Source organism: Arachis stenosperma, chromosome 1 (assembly GCF_014773155.1).
Source record: "Arachis stenosperma cultivar V10309 chromosome 1, arast.V10309.gnm1.PFL2, whole genome shotgun sequence".
Taxonomy (NCBI): domain Eukaryota; kingdom Viridiplantae; phylum Streptophyta; class Magnoliopsida; order Fabales; family Fabaceae; genus Arachis; species Arachis stenosperma.
The window spans coordinates 62419164-62443750 of NC_080377.1; the positions used below are offsets into that span (position 1 = coordinate 62419164).

At 30.4% G+C, this 24587-nt stretch overlaps 1 protein-coding gene across 1 annotated transcript; it reads left to right on the top strand.

Moving 5' to 3' along the window:
* Positions 1-19428: 19428 nt before the first annotated feature.
* On the top strand, positions 19429-24497 carry LOC130980339 (uncharacterized). Its single transcript, XM_057904034.1, has 3 exons — positions 19429-20223; positions 23583-23658; positions 23814-24497. The coding sequence occupies exons 1-3, from the start codon at positions 19429-19431 to the stop codon at positions 24383-24385; spliced, it is 1443 nt and encodes a 480-aa protein (XP_057760017.1). The 3' UTR covers positions 24386-24497.
* The last annotated feature ends 90 nt before the right edge of the window (positions 24498-24587 follow it).

A 24587-nucleotide genomic window follows, 5' to 3' on the forward strand; every position in this document is an offset into this window, starting at 1 on the left:
CATGAGTCTCTAAACTCCATTGTTGGGGGTGAGGAGCTCTGCAGCGTCTCGATGATTTAATACAATTCCTTTGTTTTCCATTCAAACACGCTTGTTCTTATCTAAGATGTTTATTCGCGCTTAATTGTGAAGAAGGTGATGATCCGTGACACTCATCACCTTCCTCAATCTATGAACGTGTGCCTGACAACCACCTCCGTTCTACATCAGACTGAATGAATATCTCTTAGATTCCCCAACAGAATCTTCGTGGTATAGGCCGGATTGATGGCGGCATTCATGAGAATCCGGAAAGTCTAAACCTTGTCTGTGGTATTCCGAGTAGGATTCTGGGATTGAATGACTGTGACGTGCTTCAAACTCCTGAGGGCTGGGCGTTAGTGACAGACGCAAAAGAATCAATGGATTCTATTCCAACCTGATTGAGAACCGACAGATGATTAGCCGTGCTGTGACAGAGCATAGGAACGTTTTCACTGAGAGGATGGGAAGTAGCCACTGACAACGGTGACACCCTACATAGAGCTTGCCATGGAAGGAATCTGCGTGTGAGAAGAGGATTTCAAGGAAGAGTTGAAGTCAAAGGACAAAGCATCTCCAAAACTCCAACATATTCTCCATTACTGCACAACAAGTAACGCTAGTATTCTTTATTATTCCAACTTACAATTTTAAGTAGTTTGGCTTTTTACAAATAAAATCTAATTAACCTTATTGGCATCCTGACTAAGACAAATAAAATAAGTATTGATTGCTTCAAGCCAATAATCTCCGTGGGATCGACCCTTACTCACGTAAGGTATTACTTGGACGACCCAGAGCACTTGCTGGTTAGTTGAACGGAATTGTGAAAAGAAAGTAATCAGTTAGTTGAGTTAGTTCTTTTTGGCACATGCCAAAGAGTCATTAATTAAGAATCACAATTTCGTCCACCACGTGCTTGACGCGAACGCGTGGACTGCAATCTGCACAAATGACGCGAGCGCGTGGACGACGCGGACGTGTCACATGCGCATCTGCAATAATACAGAAAACGCTGGTTACGAATTCTTGGCTGTTTTTGACCCAGTTTCCAGCCCAGGAAACACAGATTAGAAGCTGCATAATGGACAAAGCAAGTGGTCCCCACCCATCAGCTGAAGACCTGTTAATTAATTCAAATTTAAATTCAAATCTTATATTTTAGGAAAAGATATTATTTTTATTTTTAGATAATTAGATTTTAAATTAATTAGGATTAGTTATAAATAGGGGAGACTTCTCTTCTATTAGGAGATTACATTAGAGAGATTCCATTAGGGAATTCTATACAAATTTACATTCTACATTCCATGAGCAACTAAACCTCCACTGTTAAAGTTAGGAGCTCTGTCTATTTGTATGGATTGATTTTATTACTTTTTCTATTTTAATTTATGTTTTGGATTTATATTTAAGAATTATTTTCGTTCTTTATCTTATGAATTTGGGTGGAACGGAAGTATGACCCTCTTTCTATTTGAGTTCTTGTATAACTTGGAAAAGCTCTATACTTGAACAACAGCTTGAAAACATATTCTCCTAAATTCTAATTATCTGGATTTAACGGGATACGTGACATATAATCCTTTTATTATTTGAGTAATTAGAGTTTTTGTTGCATGCAAACTGGAATTTGATCATGTACCCTTTAATTGGAATTAATTGACCAAGGAATTGGCAGTTAATGAATTTTAGAGGAGACTATGAAGGTCTAAGGAATTAGGGTCTAGTCACATATAGTTTGCCATAAATTAAATCCTACATAATTAAAATAGTTAGTAAGAAAAGTTAATCCGGAAAAATAGATAACTCTGAAGCCTTAACTGTTTATCCATATATTATTCCCAATTTATTTAATTGTCTATACTTTTGATATTTTGAATTCGAACTTAAACCTTTTGAACATCTCAAAACCAATTTCTGCTTGCCTAACTAAGCTTATCACTCAATAACTGTTGCTTAATTCATCAATCCTCGTGGGATCGACCCTTACTCACGTAAGCTATTACTTGGTACGACCTGGTGCACTTGCCGGTTAGTAAGTGTGGGTTACAAAAACCACACCAGGGTGTAATTATGGTACCTCCTCAGTTTCTCCGAATTGTGCTCTTTCTTCTTCTTGGGCTCTTTCTCCTTTTTTCGAGCTTGATAAGGATGCGTTTGTCAGAAATTAGGTTCTCGTAGCCTGGCATTCTCCTCTATATTGATGTACTTCTCAGCTCGCTCTTGTCCATATTTTAAAGAGGTTGGATGCCGCTTTGAGATAGATTGAGAAAAATCCCCTTTCAGAGACCGTTGACCAACCCCATTATCATCGCTTCAGTCAACAAATTTTGGATTTCTATGCACGGCTTGTTAAATCTCTCCATGTAATCTCTGAGAGATTCTCCAATCTCTTATTTGACTCCCAACAGACTAGGCACATGTTTGACCTTGTCCTTTTGAATTGAAAATCGGGTGAGAAATTTCTTGGCAAGGTCGTCGAAGCTAGTGATCAACCTAGGTGGTAGACTATCAAACCACTTCATGGCCGACTTGGTAAGGATTGTAGGGAAGGCCTTGCAACGTGTCGCATTTGAGGCATTGGTCAAATACATCTGACTCTTGAAGTTGCTTAAATGATTTTCGGATCGGTCGTTCCATCATAAAAGCTCATGTTGGGGCTCTTAAAGTTTCTAGGAACCCTTTCCCGCATGATGTCTTTGATGAAAGGGTCTTCCCCTCCTAGTGGGGTATCTTCCCAAGCTGTACGCAGATTCCTACTTCAAAGGTCGAATTCTAACTTTGAGAGCTTTTCTTTTAGCTCTCTCCATTGTTTAATTTCTTTCCTCAAGTTTCTCTCTGCCTCCCTTTGTCGTTCTATCTCCTATTTGAGTTGTTCAAGTCGGCCGTGATATCCGTGCAGTAGTCCCATAAGCTTGGTAGAATGGGGTTGATCTCATTCTCTGGGTGGTGAATCTCAGAATGAATTCTTCTACGAGGGGAGTTTTCTGAGGGTTGTAAACATAATCCAAAACATTAAATTTTCATCTTCATTCTCTTGTAAGTTGGGTTGGGGAAAGTTGGATTTTGGCAAAAAAATTACAAAAATACCCCCTTCCCAAAAAAACACTAAGCCCGGTGGGAAGCCCGCCCCACCCCGCTAAAGTCCGCGGTTTAATCGGTGCAGGTTAGATAGACTTTTACTATTTGGCGGTCCTAATTATCCAGTCCGACCCGCCTTTTTTGGCGGGTTACGCAGGCCGGTCCGGCAGGTTTAGGCCTATTTGCTACCCCTAAAAGTGACCGTCCGCCATAGGGTGTTAACTTCTAGGTCCCTGACAACAGCACCAATATTTTGGGGGTTACCTGAATCTAGGATGTATTTGGGTCTGGACGTGAGGTCCAGACTCCGAGTGAGGCTGCGCCCGACTTGTCTCGTGCCGAGGTGCCGCCGTCCGAGTTTCTCATGAGGAAGTGGAGTGGTACTTGCAAGACAAACTGATGCTTAAGTTAGCAAGCAAGGGTACCCAACAGGTTTATAATAAATTGGATCTTAAGTATACTTGAGGGGTGTCAGTGTATTTATAAGTGATGAGCCAATAACCACCGTTGGAGTAGCTCCACTATTGGTGGTGGATAACCATTGATAAACCACTATTTTATGGTTTATCTTGTGCTTAATTGAGTGGATTTTATTAACTCTTTACCCACTTATTCATACTATTTGCATGGTTTTACATTTGCCTTCCTAATTATGTGCTTTGATTGAAAACATGCTTCTTTGGCCTTAAGTTTCCTATGTTTAATCCTCTCTTATTACCATTAGATGCCTTGATATGTGTGTTAAGTGATTTCAGGGATTACAGGGCAAGAATGGCTTAGAGGATGAAAAGGAAGCATGCAAAAGTGGAAGGAATACAAGAAGTTGGAGAAACTGCAAAGTTGTCAGCCTGACCCTCTCGCACTAAAACGACCATAACTTGAGCTACATAGGTCCAAATGATGCGGTTCCACTTGCGTTGGAAAGCTAACGTTCGGAGCTTCGATTTAATATATAATTTGCTATAGTGTCCGTATAGATAGGAGATGCGAACGCGTCATCTACGCGGACGCGTCGCATCTGCGAAAATCAGCGTGGCAGATTTCACAAACAGCGAATCCTGGGCTATTTCCAGCCCAGTTTCAAGCCCAGAAAACACAGATTAAAGGCTGCAAAGTGGAGGAATGAAGAGGGACTTCAGATTAGGCTCTCATAATTCACAATTTTAGTTTTAGATGTAGTTTTTAGAGAGGGAGGTTCTCTCATCTCTCTTAGAATTTAGGATTATGATTTTTAGAAATTAGAAATATTTCATCTTCGTCTCAGGTTCAATGTTCTTTTTATTTTCTCTTTTATTTTTATTTACTCTGATGCTTTCATTTGTATCTGAATTGTGTTGCCCAATTGGCTTATTAACTTTCCATGTTAGGATTGATTTTCTTATTTAATATATATTACTGAGATGTTTTCAGATAAATGATTTTTATTTAGATTTTCTACCTTTTGGCTCTGGTTGATTAATTGGTAAGTCTTGAGTTGTCAAACTCATTGTTGACTAAAATTTGGAATTCTTCAAGAATTAATTCGAGATCCAATAAATCTAACTTTTCCTAAAGAAAGACTGAGACTTGAGGATTCGAATTAATTCATTCACTTGACTTACCTTCATAGTTAGAGGTTAACAAAGTGGGAGAAAAATCCAATTCTCATCACAATTGATAAGGATAACTAGGATAGGACTTCCAGTTCTCATACCTTGCCAAGAGTTTATTTTACAGTCATTTATTTAGTTTACTTGTCATTTATCATATCTGCTCCTCATTCTCAAAACCTCCGATTTACAAAACTCATAACCAATAATAAGAACATACCTCCCTGCAATTCCTTGAGAAGATGACTCGAGGTTTAAATACTTCGGTTATCAATTTATTTAGGGGTTTATTACTTGTGACAACCAAAACGTTTGTAAGAAAGGACTTTTGTTGGTTTAAGAGTTATACTTGCAACGAGTACTTAATTGTAAAGATTCTTAGACCACGCAAAAATCCTCTCTTCAACCATCCCCTTTAACTAAGGGTTGTTGAGATCTCTCTTCTAAAAATAGGTGAGAGATAATAGGCGTTTAGTTATAACTCCTTCAGAGGGGAGTTATCATTTGGTAGCGTTCTGTCCGACCTCTTAGGAGGTCGGCTAGCTACTCGGTAACTGTCTTCTGAACTTTCTCTAATTTGAGCCTGACTTGAATTTTGGACCAGGATATGAATAGTAATCAAATATGAGTTGAAAATATAATATTGATGATTAAAACATAGGCCTTGTTTGGGTGAGCTTTTATGAAAAGATCTTTTTTTGAGTTATTTTTTTTTAAAAGATCTTATAAAAAAGTAAAAGTAATTTTATATTTGAATATCTCATACAAAAAGATCTTTTTATCTATCAATTATATTTGGGTATAATAATATAAAAATATTTTTTTATTTATTTATTACATAAAAAAATTTTTTTAAAAAAATTTTTTAAAAAAATATAAATTATAGCTTTTCAAAAAAAAATATTTTTTTATTTTTTTAGTGTTTTATTTTTATTACTAAAAATTTATCACATATACTAAAAAAAATTATTAAAAAATTTTTTTTTTATCAAAATAATAGCACCCAAACAAATAAACACATAATAAATTAAAACAGAATTTTAAATGTGCCAAACGCTTTAAATTACTGCTACATTAATTAGCAGTATCATATAAACAAGCAGGGAAACACAGCGAGATTGCAGTTGGAACTTGGTAAGGTCAACTATAGAGGAGATCACACACACGTGAGCACGTGCCTACTGCCTATGCCCGTGTACACAGAATAATTTAATAGGGTCAACTACCGGTCTCATGTAAGTCCAAACATGGCAATAAATATGCGCATAGCAAGGTTCAAATTCGATTAATAATAAAATAAGTATCTCTTCTTAAGATTCAAACTTTTATTATCCCGCACTTAGTAGAACATGAATAAGAAGCATCCAAGCTGCTGCTTCTTCTTTTCCCACCCTATATTATACTTTAGTGTTCTCATGTTGATACTGTAAGAAGTATTCGTGATTTCAAGTATCTCAATTTTGTCTCCACTTCCTTAATATATTTTAAATATGTCACACTGTATAGAGATTTGAGAGCTTCACAACTCCGAACCTTCTGTTATCTTTCCCCCATATTGCGCTACAAACTATACTCTCCAAATATATAAAAAATTTAGTCCCTCTTTATATATCATTATAATATTTTACAATAGATAACATTCAGACGTCAAAAATACTCATGTGATGCATTTAATATCAGTATATATACCTTTTTTTCTAAATTTATTTTTAAAAATATTTTTATTATAATTATATTATAATTAGTATTTAATAAATAATATATAATTATATTAATTTAAAAAAATATATATTTATCATAATTATATAAAAATTAATATTTAATACATAATTATACTAATTATCAATCATCAATATTTTTAATAATTTTACTTATATTAATGGATATAATTCTAATTCTCAATTATTATACAATAATTTTTAATCACACATAATTAATGATAAGTTGATACACATGTTAATGGTTAATGGTGACAAATTAATAATAATAATAATAATAATAATAATAATAAATAATAATAATAATAATAATAATAATAATAATAATAATAATAATAATAGAAAAAATCTAAATGGTACGCACATAATATTTTACAAAAGAAAAAAATATTTTAAAAAATTAAGATATCAATAATAAAAAATAAAAAATTAAACATAAATTTATAATTCTAATTATCATAAATTAAAATTGATATCAATAATTAACTTTTATAATTATTTTTATATTACTAAAGGTTGTATATATTGTTTTTTTTTTTTGTGGTTTATGAGTCTAGATTTGGGAGCCAAATTATTTTTTTTAATTTATTATTTTTTTATGATTATTTCATAGAATAAGAATGTATTCTTTATTTTTCATCGAAGTTAATCTTTTTAAGGTACAAGTTACAATTTTTTATGTAGTCAATTTATTATATTATTCTTTTGATAATTTGATAATTATTCTTACTCCAACTTATTCTTTTCGTCTAAGGTTTCAGTACGATTATCTTTTGTCGTAATCGTTTAGAATGCACTACATTCATCAAATACCATCTCGAGTTGTATTGACTGATTCGTGTTCTAGTTACATGGATGTAAGAGTTCAACAAAGGAGTAATGAACTTTATTTTACTCAGGGATGGTTGGATTTACTCATATATTATTACCAACTTAATGGAATATGGGTAAAGTTATGTTTCTTAGGAGGAGCTTGATTTTTAATTGAGTAATTGCTTTCAATTTGTTGAGGCAGGTAAAGAAGCCCAAGGTCATGAGCTGATTAAGAAAGTCCAAGACATTGTTAAAAGCTGATAACTAGTTATGTATTGTGTGTATAGTTCTTATGGAAAGACTTTTACCATTCTATATAAGTCTTTCAATTAGAATGTAACTGTAGCATATCAAAACTCACTTTTTTGTAATTCATTAAAAAAGGCATTTTCTTTTCAATTAGCAGTACATTGCTCTACATCACTTGCTTTGCATTTTTTCTTTCTTTCTTTACTCTTTGATAGTATCCAGAGCTCTTAGGATTCCAAGAGATCCATGGCTGCTAGTAACCCCTCCTTACCCACCAACAATAATGTTCCTCCAATCATCTATCAGCAACGATCGTTCAATCCAATTTCAGACAAACTATGTGAAACAAATTTTAAGACCTGGCAGTAACAAGCAGTCAATGCAATTCAAGGTCAGAGTTTTAAAGATCATTTCATCAAAGAACGAATCCCACCCCAATTCTAATCTAAGTCTGATCAAGAAGCAGGAATTGAATCCTCCCTCTACAAACAATGGAAGCAAGATGATTGTCATTTAGTTTCTTGCATGCTTGCCTCAATTGACAATGCGTTCAAGAACAAAATGGTAGGTTCCATGCTCATCTATGAAATGTGGCAGAAAATTGAAGATTAAACAACTGAAGGCTCAACTGAAATCGATAAAGAAACAAGGTCAGACAGCTAGTGACTACATTCTTAAAATCAAGAATGTGACCGATTCACTTGCAGCTTTAGGTAATCCTCTCTCTAAGGAAGAACATGTGGAAGTTCTATTAGAAGGACTTTATGAAGAGTACCAAAATCTTCTTCTTACTGTCAATGCCAAACCAGAAATTTATAGTCTTGTGGAAGTAGAATATCTCATCATGTCTCACGATGGCATAATAGAGAAATTCAAGAAAAATGGGAGTGGCATTCTTCAAGCTAATCTCACCCAAAATTTCTTTCCTGTGTTTCACACCTCTTCTCGGGAAAACGGATTACGACGAGGAAGAGGGAGACGTTTTCCTAGGGGAGGAGGTGTATTTTCTCAGCAAAATCGACCTCAGTGCCAAGTTTGTGGCCGTTTTGGTCACATTGCGTGGCATTACTTTAATCGCTTTAATCAAGATATTCCACTCCCTTCCCAAAATCAAGAACAACAATCCAAAAACTTGGCTTATAATCAGAATTACTCAACCTCTTCTACTTCTCCTCAAGGACCTTCCACTGCATCCACTACACCTACCCCTCCAGCACCATCCTTTCACCATCCCACTGCTTTTCTTGCTGCCCCCAATACTATAGCAGATCCTGCTTGGTACCCAGATACTGGAGCTTCTCATCTTGTGACGCCAAACCAATCAAATTTGTTGACATGTTTAGAATATACGGCCCAAAACAGGTTCAAGTGGGTAATGGTGAAAGTATCTCCATCTCTCATATTGGAAAATCTTTTCTATACTCTTTAGATTCCAAAAAATATTTTAATCTCCAGCACTTGATACACACACTACAAATCACCAAGAACTTGATTAGTGTTTCAAAATTTGCTAATGATAACTGTGTCTATTTTAAATTCTTTGCTAATTTTTGTCGTATGAAATGCCAATTTACACAGAAAATGCTCTTACAAGGTATACGTAAAAAGGGCATATATCAATTTACAAATGTTGCTGTCTCTCAACCCTCTTTCACTCAATTTCCCTATTACTTTTACTATGTCTTGTTCAGTGTTAGATTTGTGGCATAAACGCCTAGGACATTTATCTCTTAAATCTGTTAAACTAGTTCTCTCTTAATGTAATATTCAACATTCGATGAAGCATGTAAATGAGAATACTCATGTATGTGAAAATTGTGCACAAGCAAAAATGTACAAATTACCTTTTTCTGAATCTAATACAATATATTCTACTTCTCATGAATTGGTGTTTTTTGATGTCTGGGCCCCTCTCCTCATATTTCTCATCTTGGATTTCGACACTATGTTACCTTTATTGATGCATTCTCAAAATACACTTTTACCTTTTTATTAGTTACAAAATCACAAGTTTTTCTGGCTTTTCAACAGTATAAATTGTATATTAAGAATTTGACAGGACACAAAATCAAAGCACTACAAACAGACAATGGAGGCAAATATACCTCCAATGCCTTCTCTGAATTCTTGGCAAGAGCAGGCATTACTCATTGCTTTTCATGTCCCTATGTTCATGAACTTCATGGGGCTGCAGAACAAAAACATTAATATCTCATAGAGATGAGTCTAGCTATGCTTTTCACTGCCTTTATGCCATTGCTTTATTGGGATGAAGCAGTTCTTACTTTGACTTACTTAATCAATCGTATTCCAACTTAGGTTTTATTCAATTTATCTCCATATGAAAAATTGTTTAATAAGAAACCAGACTATAGTCTTTTTAGAATTTTTGGAAGCAGCTGCTACCCTTTTATTCGGTCTTACAATAAAAATAAACTTGAAAACAGATCAATAAAGTGTGTTTTTATTGGCTATGCTACTAACTTTAAAGGATATAAATGTTTGTTCAAAAGTGGCAAGATTTATATTACTCAACATGTAAAATTTGATTAATCTGAGTTTCCATATGCAAAATTGTTCCTAACAATGCCTGCAGCCTCTTCCTCTCCACCCCTTGCACCACAGTCTGGTGATGGCCTTACCCTGTTTTCAAAGGCTACTTTCACTACCAGGTGTACTCCAGTTTCTAACCCAGTCCCTTGTCTTCAGGTTGATGATCCTCCCTCTCAGTCACTTCCTATACATACAGAGACTGCCGAAAAGCCGGCATATACATCAATTCCATCTTCTGCCTTGCAACCTATAACAGGTATCGAAATTCAGCTTCTGCTTGTGGAAGTTGAGTCTCAACAAACTCAAAATCCTACTTCCATTTCTTCTTCTCACAATCCAAATACTCACCAAATATTGACAAGGTCCAAAACTCACTCAGCAAGGCCAAAAGCATTAGCAGCCACCATTTTTTATAACAATTTTCTTGGACAACCTCCAAAATTAGCTACTGTTGCTCTAAAAATTTCTCATTGGCATCATACTATGAATGAAGAATTTAGAGCCTTGATGAAGAATAACACTTGAACCTTGGTACCAACACCTTCTAATGCTAAGGTTATTGGGAGTAGATGGGTATTTGCTGTTAAAAGACATGCAAATGAGACTGTTCAAAAATACAAAGTCAAATTGGTAGCCTAGGATTTTCATCAATCAGAAGGCTTTGATTTTGACCAGATGTTTAGTCCTGTGGTGAGGCCTGCAACTATGAGACTTATATTGAGCATTACAGTTTCAAAAATTGGGTAATTCGTCAATTTGATGTTAATAATGCATTTTTAAACAGTGATTTGCATCAAACCATTTATGCATCAACCAGTTGGTTTTGAGACACAAGCTGCTTAGTATGTTTGTAAATTAAATAAGTTTTTATATGGATTAAAGTAAGTACCAAGGGATCGGTTTGCCAAATTGAGTACTACTTTAAACTCCTTTGGCTTCTATAGCACTAACTCTTATTCTTCTTTGTTTATTAGATTTAGGTCAGATTCTGTTATGTATATTTTGTATTATGTGGATGATATCATTATCACTGAAAATTGTTCAAATGATATTAGTAACATAATTATTCAATTGGATAAAGTATTTTTCTTAAAAGATTTAGGCGAGCTAAGTTATTTTTTGGGAATTGAAGTTCAAAAGACAGTTTAAGGGCAGCTTCATTTATCCCAAACAAAATATATTAGTGACCTACTTTCTAAACTAGGAATGGGCGAAGCAAGCAAAATGCCTACAACTATGATTTCATCATTACAATTGCTGTCCAGTGGGTCTGAATGTTTTGATGATGCTAAGTTGTATCTTAGTGTGGTAGGTACATTACAATACTTGTGCATAAGAATGGTAAAAGTCTTTCCATAAGAACTATACACACAATACACAACTAGTTATTAGTTTTTAACAATGTCTTGGACTTTCGTGATCATCCTATGACCTTGGGCTTCTTTACCTGCCTCAACACAATGAACTTTATAGGCCAAGTTCATATTCTATCTCCTCTATATTTTCTATGTATGCCCAAAAATCTTTAAAGTGGAACATATAATGAGATTGAATATTCTCAATTTAGGTTCAGTTTTGCTAAATTGGTGTCAAGTTTGGAGATGCAATTTTAAATATTAGTACTGTATTTAAATTTTCTTCTTTTAAACTTTTTGTAATAAAAATAATTTTATAACATATTATGATTATTTTTAGAAACCATTGGCCTTCTGGTGCATCAATGCAATGTAATTAATGGGAATAAAGGTCAATTTAGTTTCTCGGTGTGGCTATTCTATATCTTGTTGCATTATATAGATAGCGGATTATGAAACTTATTTAACAAGAGGATGGTTTGAATTTGCACTGATTCTAAACGTTCGAATTAATGACATTTCGAGTTAATGACATTGTTTCAATTGGTTGTCGTTACGACAATCTATATATGTTTAAGAATTAGAATAGTTTAAATATTATTTAAATAATTTAATTCTAATATAGTATTTAATTAAATTAGTTTTAGAAAAATCTAAATTACTACGTTAAATTATATATTACGACTGTTATTTTTTAAATATGTTATTTTTAAATTTTTGATATGAAATGTCTTTTTTTAATTTTTAAATTTGTTTTTTATTTTTATTTGCAATCCATATAACTAAGTTTAAAATAAAATAGTTAAATTAACAAATTTACTAATATTAATAATACCTTTAACATGACAATTATTTCTATCAAATATGTAAAATTATTGTAAGGAATCTATTAATTAAATAATATACTAATTTAAAATCTACAATTATGAATAAGATAACCATTAACTAATATCAAGAAATTACGGCTATAATAACTAAACAAATAAATATATTCAAGTAGAAGTAGCATAAATAAAAATATTATTTAAACAAATAAATATATACTAAAAATTAGATAACTACTAAATGAAAAATTAATATATTTGGATAAGATAAATAAGAACACTATTAAATCCAAAAGAAATCATAGGGTTTCAATTTTGAGAATCAAATGTGCATAATTATAATAATTTATTTTAAAATAGATAATCAAATTAATTTAGTATGAATTGTATATTTCTATTTTTAATTTAGAGTAGATCAATTCTAAGCTATATATATATATATATATTATGTGTGTGTGTGTGTGAGACTGTGTTAAATTTATATTTTTCTTAATGATTATCATATCTATTAAATTATGTTTTAATCTTGAGTTTAATATAATGTTAAAGTATCGTGATTAAAAATTACTATAATTTATAAAGATTACAAGTACAATAATATTAATAATAAATAATAAATAATTATTAAATAATTGTAAACTCAAAAATAGTTATATATATAAAGATAAATAATTATAATAAAAAATAATTAATATATATAACTTAAATATATTTATATACCATTAATATATTTAAATATATTTAAATATTATATATATATATATACTTAATTTTAGTATATATTTATTTTGTTAAATAATTTTAAATATTATATATATATATATATATATATAGGTAATGTCTAAAATGGTCCCTGAAATTCTCAATTCGTTTTAGATTAGTCCCTCACTTTTTAAAATGACCAAATAAGTCCCTTACTCTCAGAATCGTGAATTTTCGTTAGTCCAAAAGTTACTAGACGTTTTAACGGCGCTGAGGTGTACAGTTAAGTGCCAAGTTGGCAGTTAACTGCACGCTGATGTGGACAGATAATGAATTCAACTCAAATTGGTGTTCCAAATTTGATTAAAATGTCCAAATTGATCCAATTTTCACTTATAAAATCCTAACCCCCAAATGTTCATCTTTGTTCTTCATGTTCATCTTTATTCTTCATCTCCACTCATCTCCTCCTCGTTGTTGTTGTTGTTCTAGCCATAACAAACTTTACACATCAGAATCATAAACAACAAAATACTCATATTCCAATCAACGCAATAATGGATCCAAAAGTAGCATCACCCTTTGGTTGATCCTAACCACCATCTTACTCTACATTCCATATTCTTCCAACCTTCTCCTCTTCAACAACAATGACCAACAAGATTGTCCCCCATCACCACTACCACCAGACTCGACAACACCGCAACATAACAAATCCTCCAAATTAGTACTGACAACAACACATCCATAACCACATCAACTGAAGAAGAAGCTTCCAATGAGAATAAAAAGAAACAACAACACAAAGCTTTCAATGACAAAAAAACGAAGATGAAGAAGAAGCGATTACGTCGTCAGAAGAAGAAGTGGAAAATAACTACCCCGTGGTGGTTCGGTTAACCTCGGAACAAACGGCACAAACAATCAAAACAGAATTGAAGCACATTATTTTTGGGATTATCGCATCATCGAACTTGTGAAAACAAAGAAAAGAATACATCAAGGTATGATGGAGACCAAAAGAAACTAAAGGCGTTGTTTGGTTGGATCAGAAAGCAATAACAAAAAAAAAAACAAAAAGTTACCGGAGATTGAATATTCTTTAGATTAGTGCCAAGATCAACAACATCAATAAGAATGAGGGAAGTGAAGACGAAGAACAAAGACGAACATTTGGGAGTTAGGGTTTTATAAGTGAAAATTGGATTAATTTGGACATTTTAATCAAATTTGAAACACCAATTTGAGTTGAATTCATTGTTTGTCCATATCAGTGTGCAGTTAACTGCCAACTTGGCACTTAACTGTATACCTCAGCACCGTTAAAATGTCTAGTAACTTTTGGACTAACGAAAATTTATGATTCTGAGAGTAAGAGACTTATTTGATCATTTTAAAAAGTGAAGAACTAATCTAAAGTGAGTTAAAAATTTTAGGGACCATTTTGGGCATTACCTCAATAATATATATAAATTATCGTAATTGATGAAGGTTACACGTACGATAACTTAAACAATAAAGAATAAAACAATTATTGAATGATTATAAACTCAAAATAAAATAATCATAATAAAAAAATAATATGTGTGACTTAAAAAATATATTTAGAATTATCTAACAAACAAAAATATTCTACAGGTAGCATTTTAGTGCCAAAAATGCAAACGTGACACGTTATGGTACCAGTGTGCATATTTTGCTCTTCTCAGTTTATTTTAAGAAAGTATTTTTATAATTATATATGAAAATTAATATTTAATACATAATTAAACTTCTTATCAATTATTAGTATTTCTAATCATTCTAATTATATTAATTATTAACCATTCTAATTATTAATTATTATAATATAATTTTTAATCAAACATAATCGATAATAAATTGATGTTGATATCAATAATAAAAAATTAATAAATATAAATTTATAATTCTAATTGCCATAAATATAATACTAATATAAATATATTTGTTAAAATACTCTATAATGCACATGTGTATTAATTAATGACAAATTGAAAATTAGTTTGTATAATTAATTTCGTGCTACTAAAAATTATATATAGTATTTTTTGTGGTGCATGAGTCTAAGTTTGAGAGTCAAAGTGTTTTGTTTAAGTTTTTTAATTTGTTATTCTTCTTTGACTACTTCATAAAATAAGAATGTATTCTTCGTTTTTCATCGAAGTTGATTCTTTTAAGGTACCAATTATAATTGTTTTATGATTTTTTTTTTATGTAGCCAATCTATTATTCTTTTGATAATTTAACAATTATTCTTACTCAAACTTATTCTTTTTGTCTAACGAGCAACTGCTTCCAAGGAGCCTAATAGGTCAAGTTCAAATTTTATCCCCTCCATACTTTCTACGTCTACCCAAAAATCTTTGAAGTGGAGCGTATTATGAGATTTAATTTTCTCTATTTAGGTTCAATTTTGCTAGAATCATGTCAAGTTTGGAGATGCAATTTCAAATATTGGTACTGTATTTAAATTTTTTTCTTTTAAATTTTTCGTAATAAAAATAATTTTATAAGATATTTTGATTTTTTTAGAAACTACCAGCCTTTTGCTGCATTAATGCAATGTTATTGTGAATAAAAGTCAATTTAGTTTCTCGATATGATTATTCTATACCTTGTTGCATTATATGGATAGCGAATGATGAAACTTATTTAACAAGAGAATGGTCTGCATTTTTACAGATTCTAAATGTTCGAGCTGATGACATTGTTTCAGTTGGGTGTCGTTAATAGAATGACTCTAATTTATATGTGTCTAAAGACTAAAATAGCTTAAATATTATTTAAGTAATTTAGTTCTAATATTAGTATTTGATTAAATTAATTTTAAAATATTTAAATTATTTTTTCAATTTATATATTATGACTATTATTTTTAGATATATTATTTTTAAATTTTATTATATGAAATTTATTTAGTTTTTAAATTTATTTTTAATTCTTAGTTGCTCTTAGTATAACTAGGAAAAACTAAAATAGTTAAGTTAAAAAATTTACTAATAATAAATAATATCTTTGATGACAATTATTTTAATCAATTATGTGAAATTATTGTAAACAAATGATAAAATAATTAATAGTGGCGTTAAAATTTTATTAACAATAATATTTATTGATCCGTCACCTTATAACTCGATCTTTATTGTACATTATGAGTTATAACTCGACCTTAATTATCATTCATTGTGTAACCGACACTCTCATTACCGACTTAATGACCATTATTCTTACTTAATGATCAACGGTCATACCATCAACTTTATTCATCAACTCTATACCTATAAAAGGTACCAATTTCTATATACACCATACATTCTAGAGATATGCTAGATATATTCTATATACATTTTATATTCATAGAATTATTATAATTTAAAACAACATAACACATGATAACTTTTATTTCATGTTTTACATTCTATATTTATAGAATTATTCTTGTACTTCTTAAACACTTACTGACTTGAGGGTTGGAGTGTTTTTTGCAGATATCCACCCCTTGTTTTTTTCTTACCGACATATAACTCATCCTGACGAGAAATTTAAAGACATTCATCGAAAGACGAGCTATACACCGGCCAAACTCAACAAAAACATTTATTAAAAATATTAGATGTCCAATAATATATTTAGTTGAGTTAAAATTTTATTAGTGTATAATTAACAGGATTATTGTATTAAAATTTTATTAATATATATTAACGTATAATTAAGTATATGTATAATCGTAACCTACCATCAATAATATATTAGGATAAAATTTAGTTGTTTACATATACATGCATGCACGCAGGCACACGTACACACACACACACATATATATATATATATATATATATATATATATATATATATATATATAATCATTGGTATAAAAAAATTTTGTTAATAGCTAAAATTTATACTATAATTAATATATATCAAATTAATTTACCATTAATTAAAAATTTATTTTTCTATCTTAAAGAAATCAATTTTATCATTATTACTATTAAATATATGCACAATTATCTATAATTCTATATTTCTATTTACCACTACTTTTCATACAAACTTATGTCTTTGGTAATGATTTATAAAGATTACCATGATTAATATTATACATACAATATTAATAATAAGGAATAAAAAAAATTCTTAAATGATTGTAGGCTCAAAAAGAACTTTATATATATATATAATCGTAATCAAGAAATAAATATATCTTGAAAATAAAAAAAATATTAATTATAAAAAATAATTATAGTCAAGAAATAATTAATATATATATATATAACTTAAATATATTTATCAACAATTAATATGATACGCATACATAAATAATAAAATATTTAAAATTATTTAAATAAAATAAATATGTTTTAAGAATAAAAAAAATTATTAATTACACAATTAATATATATGTATATATAAATAAAAAATTATCATAATTTATAAAGATTATTACATGTATATGATATTGATAGAATAAAAAAACCATAAAATAATTGTGGACTCAAAAGAAAATAATCATAATAAAAAATAATTAATTTATATGACTTAAATATACTTACATACAATTAATATATACGTATATGTAAATAAAAAAATATTTAAAATTATTTAAACAAAATAATTATATCCTCATAACAAGAAAACTATTAATTGAATAATTAATATATACATATACATAAATAAAAAAACTGTTAATTAAAAAGAAATCATATATTTTTAATTTTAGAAATTAAATGCACATAATTATAATGATTTATTCTAAAATAGATAATTAACTTAATTGAATATTTTTATTTTTAATTTAGAGTAGATTAATTCTACACAATGTATATGTCTTCTTAATGTATTATTATGTGATTATAAACTTTTATATTATGAGAGAGTTTTTGAGAATTGTATGATTAATATTGCGTATAGAGAAGTCTTTGATAAATTCAGATGATTAAGTATTATTTAATCAGTTTATATTTTTTTGTTGTTAATTGTGTTTTTCATATTTTTTGTAGTTGAATAAAATTTTTATATAAATAATATTTTAATTTTATTTGATACAGAAATAAAGATACAATCTATAAATGTACAACAATTAATGTTAGAGACAAAAAAATGTGTACGTATATTTTTTCATAAAAATTAAGACATTGATTTATTACATATTATGCTTTTCTCTTTAATGAATTTAATTATTTTGTGAAATTTTTTTGTTATGTTAATTATTTTGTGAAATTTTTTTGTTATGTATTATTATTTAGTATTCACATAAAAAAATAAAATAAATTTAATTTAAAATTAAATATATTAAAAAATATATTTTTATTAAAAATATCTCAGATATAAATAAAATATTAAGTGCATGTTTGGGCGCCATTATTTTGTTAAAAAAAGATCTTTTTTCAATGAAAAAAGATCTTTTTTATTTTTTAATGTGTTTGGCAAATTTCTAGTAGTAAAAGTAAAAGCACTAGTAAAATCAAAAAAGATCTTTTTTGAGAAGCTGTAATTTACATCTTTTTTTAAAAGATCTTTTTTCCTTAAAAAAAGATATTTTTCATGTAATAAATAAACAAAAAAGTACTTTTATATTGTTATACTCAAATATAATTGATAGATAAAAAGACCTTTTTACATGATATATCCAAACATAAAATTACTTTTACTTCTCTATAAGATCTTTTAAAAAAAGATAAGTCGAAAAAAGATCTTTTCTTAAAAGCTCACCCAAACAAGTCCTAAATGTTTTTCATGTCGCACCGTACATAGTGTGTATATATATAACACGAGTAATACTCTTCAATAATTTCGTGTCAATGTGTGTGGTTTGGCTAGTTAGCTTAAGTTGTTCCTGTTAGGTAAGCTGAGCCAGACCATAGTGTAGTACGTATACTGTGACTGTCACAGTGTCATTATTCATCATTAGTATTCATCACTACTGGTATGTATATGTACCACTATATGCGAAGCTTTTAACTGGCTCGCTTTATTCAGAAAAAATTAAAGGCCGAAAGCCAAGGCCTTTCTATCTCTCTGCACCATATATCATTAATTTCATATAGGGTCACTTCATATAAATTTGGATATCTTGGCACATGTATCGTCTTTTTTTAACCCCACGCCCCCACATTTTTGCATATATGTCACTCATAATCAATTTTGCTTTCTTCTGTCACCCTTAGATACCTGCCAATACCAATTAAACTCCATGCTTCATTCAAACCCTTTTACCGTCAACAAATACCTTCTGAACACTCGCTCCTACGAATATTGTGCTGTTCCTTCTTTACCACATTTCGATGTTAGCTGGTTTTCGCTCTAACATATAAATTCTTTTTTTTTTTTTCACCTTTGGCACTTTTTTTTCCCTCCCTCTCCACATCCCTGGTCCCTACTTTCTTAAGATCAGATTTGTATAATTCACAACCTACATAGGTCTCTCTAGCTTACTTTATACTACCTTGAAGCATATCTTCTTCTTCTTATTATCCTTTCCTTGAAAAAAGATATAAGCATGCCTTCAGAGAGAACTAGTTTAAGTAAGAATTCTCAAATAATGCAAACTATGATCAAAACCAAGAAGCACCTCGCAAGACCCAATTCCATGTTACTGAAAGATTACCTGATGAGGGACGACCTGAGCTCCTGCTCATCCAACGGTTTTAAATCGTTGCCGCGCAGACAATGCTGCAGCACGGCCGTTGGATTCCTTGTGGCGGAGAAAGATCTCAAACGCCACAACAGGAGGAGGAGGAGGTCGAGGAGGAACAGCACTACCACACTCTTACCTCCTCGTTCTTCTTCTTCTTCTTCTTTGTCGGTTCTGCAGAGAGCTTCGGAAGTTGTAATCAAGGCCATCAAGTCACTGCCACACAAGAGTACCAGATCCAGGAAAGACGGTTCTGGAAGCGTTTTTTCTAGAAGCTTCTCGAGGAAGCTGCTGAGTAGAAGCTTCTGGAGGAAAGCGGCAGCGAAGGACGAGGAAGGAGGAAGAACTCAGAGATGGATAAGGACTTCATTCCGCGAGTTGCTTATGCAGGATCCGGATAAAACGGCGTCGTTGAACGAGGATAGCGTGTCCACTACAAATGCCGCAGCTACCACCACCACTACTTCTTCTTCTTCTTCTTCTTCTTCTTCTTCTTCTTCTTCTTCTTCAGGTTGTGGCAGTAACAGTAGCTGGGGAGAGAGCGAGTTCACATTTTCGTCTTCAAGCGCTGCTTCTTCTTCTTCCGCTGAAAACGACGTCGCTCAGGCTACGAAAGAACCCCTTCCGCCCACTGGCAAGATACACCAGGAGAGAACAACGGTAAGTATACATAATTTCCGTTTTATTTATTTATTTATTTATTTATTTATTTATTATTATTATTATTATTATTATTATTATTATTATTAATGACATTTTACATTATTGTTCTAAGTCCTGTTTATTTTTCATTGATTTGTTGATTTTTTTTATTAACGTAGTTGATGAAATTTGTTACTTTTTTTTTTCTTGTAATGTTTTCACTTCTATCTATGATGACTCGAATAAAAGAGAAAGTATTTTAATAAATGAACTAATAATGTAAATGGATCTTTATGCAATAATCTAATTGCATGTTTATATATTTATAATATTCTTTCAAAATATAAAATAGATATGATAATATACTTTTACTTATATTTTATTATTAATAGAATAATACTATAAAATTAATTTTTTCAATTAATATTAATTTATTTTTTAAAATTATTTTATTTATTTTAAATTTTAAAATCCAAATTATAAAATATTTAATTTTAAATTCTAAATTTTAAATTTTAAATTTTAAATTATCTAAAAGTAAGTATTTTTAGAATTAAAATTTTTTTAACATTAACTAATTAAAATTTAATGACCTATATTTTTTCTAATTAAAAAATACTCATGAACTTTTATTGGTGGTAGAAGGCCAACACTTTTATTAAATTCTAGCTAGCACTTAACCATCAAAAGAAAATTGAATAATTCTACACTATTAGATACAATCTCATCCCATTAAAAATTTTATTAATAGCTAATTGATGCCTAAAAACCATAAAATCTGCTGGCTGCAAGATTTTTTCAATCAATAAAGAAGCCGAAAAATAGAAAAGAAAAAGGAAAATTCCAATGACTAGTGCCTTTATTTTAAGGTCAAATACACAAGTAATAAGGGAAAATTCCAAACAAATAATAGATAGTAATTAGCAGTACTAGGGTAGGAAGTGGGGACATTGATGAGGAGTGAGGAGGAAGAGGCAAAATACGAGAACAGAGGTGGAGCCGAGAATGCATGATAAATTAAATGCACGTGGGGGCAGTGCAGTTAATTGGGTGTGTTTCAACTTTCAACTCCCAAGGGCTGTGAATTGTGATGCTTACTTTGCGCCATCCACGCCGCTGAATCTCACTGCACCGCACAGTGTTACTTGTTCTTGCTCATCCAATCCATGGGGCAAGGGATGCCTTTCAAATCTCTTTTGCCTGCCGCCAATTCATAACGTTTTAAGATTTAAAAAAATTATCATTATGGTTACTTATTTGGAAAATATTTTTTTATAATAATTTTTTATATTTAATACCTTAATGAATGATAAATGATATATTTTTTAATTTTAACAAATATTACAAATTAGAAAAAAGAACTAGGAAGTTTTTTTTGGTGACTAAAAGAACTAGGAAGTTGTTGCATGCCTACATCATCTTCTTTTTTTTTTTTTCTTTTTTCTTTTCTTGATGCCTGCATCATCTTAACTTTGTATTAAATTATCGAACTATGGACATAAGCAGAGCCTCATCACCTTTTCCATTGGAAATCTCTTAGTGTTCTATGAATTTGTTTGAAATTAATGAGTACTTTTATATATTTCATAGAATAAAAACTTTTATTTTATGAAATAATTTTAATTTTTTAAATTAAAAAATAGATAAATGATGTGAGCGAAGAAAAAAAATTCCTCCTCAACTAAATAAGAAATTTTTAAAATATTGTAAAAAAAGATCTTACGTTCTCTATTATCGATATATATAATTGTCAATGTTGTTCATTAGTTGACTTTGCTGACCAAGTGCTTGGTTGATTAATATTATAAAAATCTAATTAACATGTATACTAAAAATATTAATTAAATGTATTATAAAAATTTTTAATAAATTATTTTCGTTAAAAAGTTATTGAAGAATATATTCTTTATATTTCTAAAACTCAATGCATCAAAAATTTAAAAAGAAAATTATTATTATATTTTGACAATGTATACTCATAAAACACATTATCCATATTTTACATTTTAACGGAATCTTTTTATTACTTAAAATACTCCAGGAAATCATATCATATTTGCATTTCACACGTTCAGTTTCAAGTTGAGTAGGAACCCGCACTTTAGTTTTTGAGATTGATTAGTTACATTTATTTAGTTTCTAAATTTTTAGTTATAATTTAATTTTTAAATTTAAAAAAGTACATTAATATAATTTTTTTTTGTGTATTTTTGTCATTAGAACTCAATACTATTAGACTGTATTTGTTTACAGAGACAAGAATACTGAGATACAAAATTGTGTTTGGCAAAAAAGATATGGACAGAGACAATGTGTCCAGAGACACTGAATTAGTGTATTTTATGTCCATTCTGACAGAAAGAACACGGAAATACTAACAAGGGACACAACTTATTTTTTATTTTTTCTTTTATTATTCTTATTAATTTTTCATACTTATATTTTTTATTATTATATTTTTCATCTCAAATTTTTTGAATGAAAATAAATTAAATTTTTATAATTTGTTCTAGTTTATCACCCAACAAAATACAAGAACACAAAATTTTGTGTCTCTGTCTATTAGTGTCTTGTCATGTCCTATTCTTTTGTTTTTAGAAACAAACGCAGCTTTAGTGACGTGACTTAAGCCTTGTCATGTATGCTCGCCATATTAAAATACCGTCATACGTATTTTGATCTTAAAGAAAGCACTTAACGACGTCGTTTGAATATTTGAACAATTAGTATTGTTTAAAAGGAAAATATGTAACGTTTTAGTATTGTTCAAACCCTTAAACCACGTCATTTAGTGTTTTTTTTAACGCTAAAATGCGTATGACTTAGTTTTAATAGGTTTAGCATGACAAGATTTGAGCCTCACTAATTGCATTGAGTTCTAAAGGGATGATATTGGTGCACTTTTTAAAATTTGAGAGATCAAATTGTAGCAATTGAAAAATCAGAATTAAATCAATGCAATTCACTAATATTAAAAATCAAAGCAAGACTTAACTCTGAAAATTCAGGTGAAGTCGACTTTACGTGAAGTTGATATCTAAGTGCCGTTAGATGAAAATTTAGTCAAATCAGACAAATCATCTAACAGCTTTTAGGTATTAACTTCACGTGAAATCGACTGCACCTGAGTTTCCACCATTTCACTTTACATATTCTTACTTCGTTTGAAGATGAAGGGAAATTCTTTTGATCAAATTGAACTTTTGGCTTTACATAAATAAGTGAAAGCATAAATTATTTAGTGTATCTTAAATAAAGTAAGGTAGACTTACTTTTATTGTTAGAGCATGTATCTACTCCCCTATCAAATAATCTTGGATACCAATATCTCTTCTTTCAGCTCTTATTAGTAACACATTGTGTATCATATGAAACAGGATTGGGCAAACGAGGAGAAAGAACAATCAAGTCCTGTATCTGTACTAGATTGCCCCTTCGAAGATGACAACCAAGGTATAACATTATATTCCCCTTTAAGTCCATTCTTTTAACTCGCACTCTATCTATAATAATAAAAATAAAATAAAAAATGTGACTGAGGACTCTATGAAAAATAAGAAATAAGGATGAGTACAAATTTACAGTGCATATATGATTTATGATTACAGGAAGCGAACAGAAGCACATGCAAGAGAAGAGAAGGCACTTTAAAGGCATGGCTTCAGTGAAGCCAGTGTCCCTGGAGAAATTGATGTCAATGTCAGAACTGGACGATGATCATGAACATTATTGTTCAGTAGTATCGGGACCAATTAAGCATGATGACAATACCAAAAAAGATGGCAACAGAGTAGAGGAGAGTGCGCGAAACCTTCTCAACTTCTTATTGGTTAAAACATCACCCAACTGTTTGATAGTTAAAGCAGAGAACCTGTTGTTTGATTACTTCAAACAAAGTATTATCATCGGAGAAAACAACAACAATAATGATTATTTATCATCGTCAAAGGAGCTTGAGATTTGCAAGGTGGCCGAGGATTGGGTTCGTGGGAATCCACAAGAGTTATATTTGGGTTGGGAAGTGAATAAAGGAAGAGAAATGTACATTAGAGAAATGGAAAAATGTTTAGAGTGGAGAAATTATGACAGACAACAAGTGCAACATTTGGCCATTGAGCTTGAAACCGAGGTCTTCACTACTTTAGTTAACGAGCTCCTACTTGATCTGTGGATTTGCTAGCTAGCTAGCTAGTTACTTCAATTATGAAGAGTTATAATGTTTCTGATAATCTTTTCTTTTTTCTAATTCATGTTTGTATTCATCTCTTCCCTTTCTCGGGGATAGGATACATAGACGGCTAAATTTTGGAACAATGTTCGGGGCTCAATTTTGGATATTTAATTTGCTCATATTTGGTATGGTGTATGTTTTCCTTCCCTGT

Excerpts from the sequence above, each read along its gene's own strand:
- LOC130980339 (XM_057904034.1), top strand. The coding sequence starts at position 19,429 with ATGCCTTCAGAGAGAACTAGTTTAAGTAAGAATTCTCAAATAATGCAA. Across the intron at positions 20,224-23,582 it reads TACACCAGGAGAGAACAACG|GATTGGGCAAACGAGGAGAA; the intron begins GTAAGTATACAT and ends CATATGAAACAG. Across the intron at positions 23,659-23,813 it reads CTTCGAAGATGACAACCAAG|GAAGCGAACAGAAGCACATG; the intron begins GTATAACATTAT and ends TTATGATTACAG.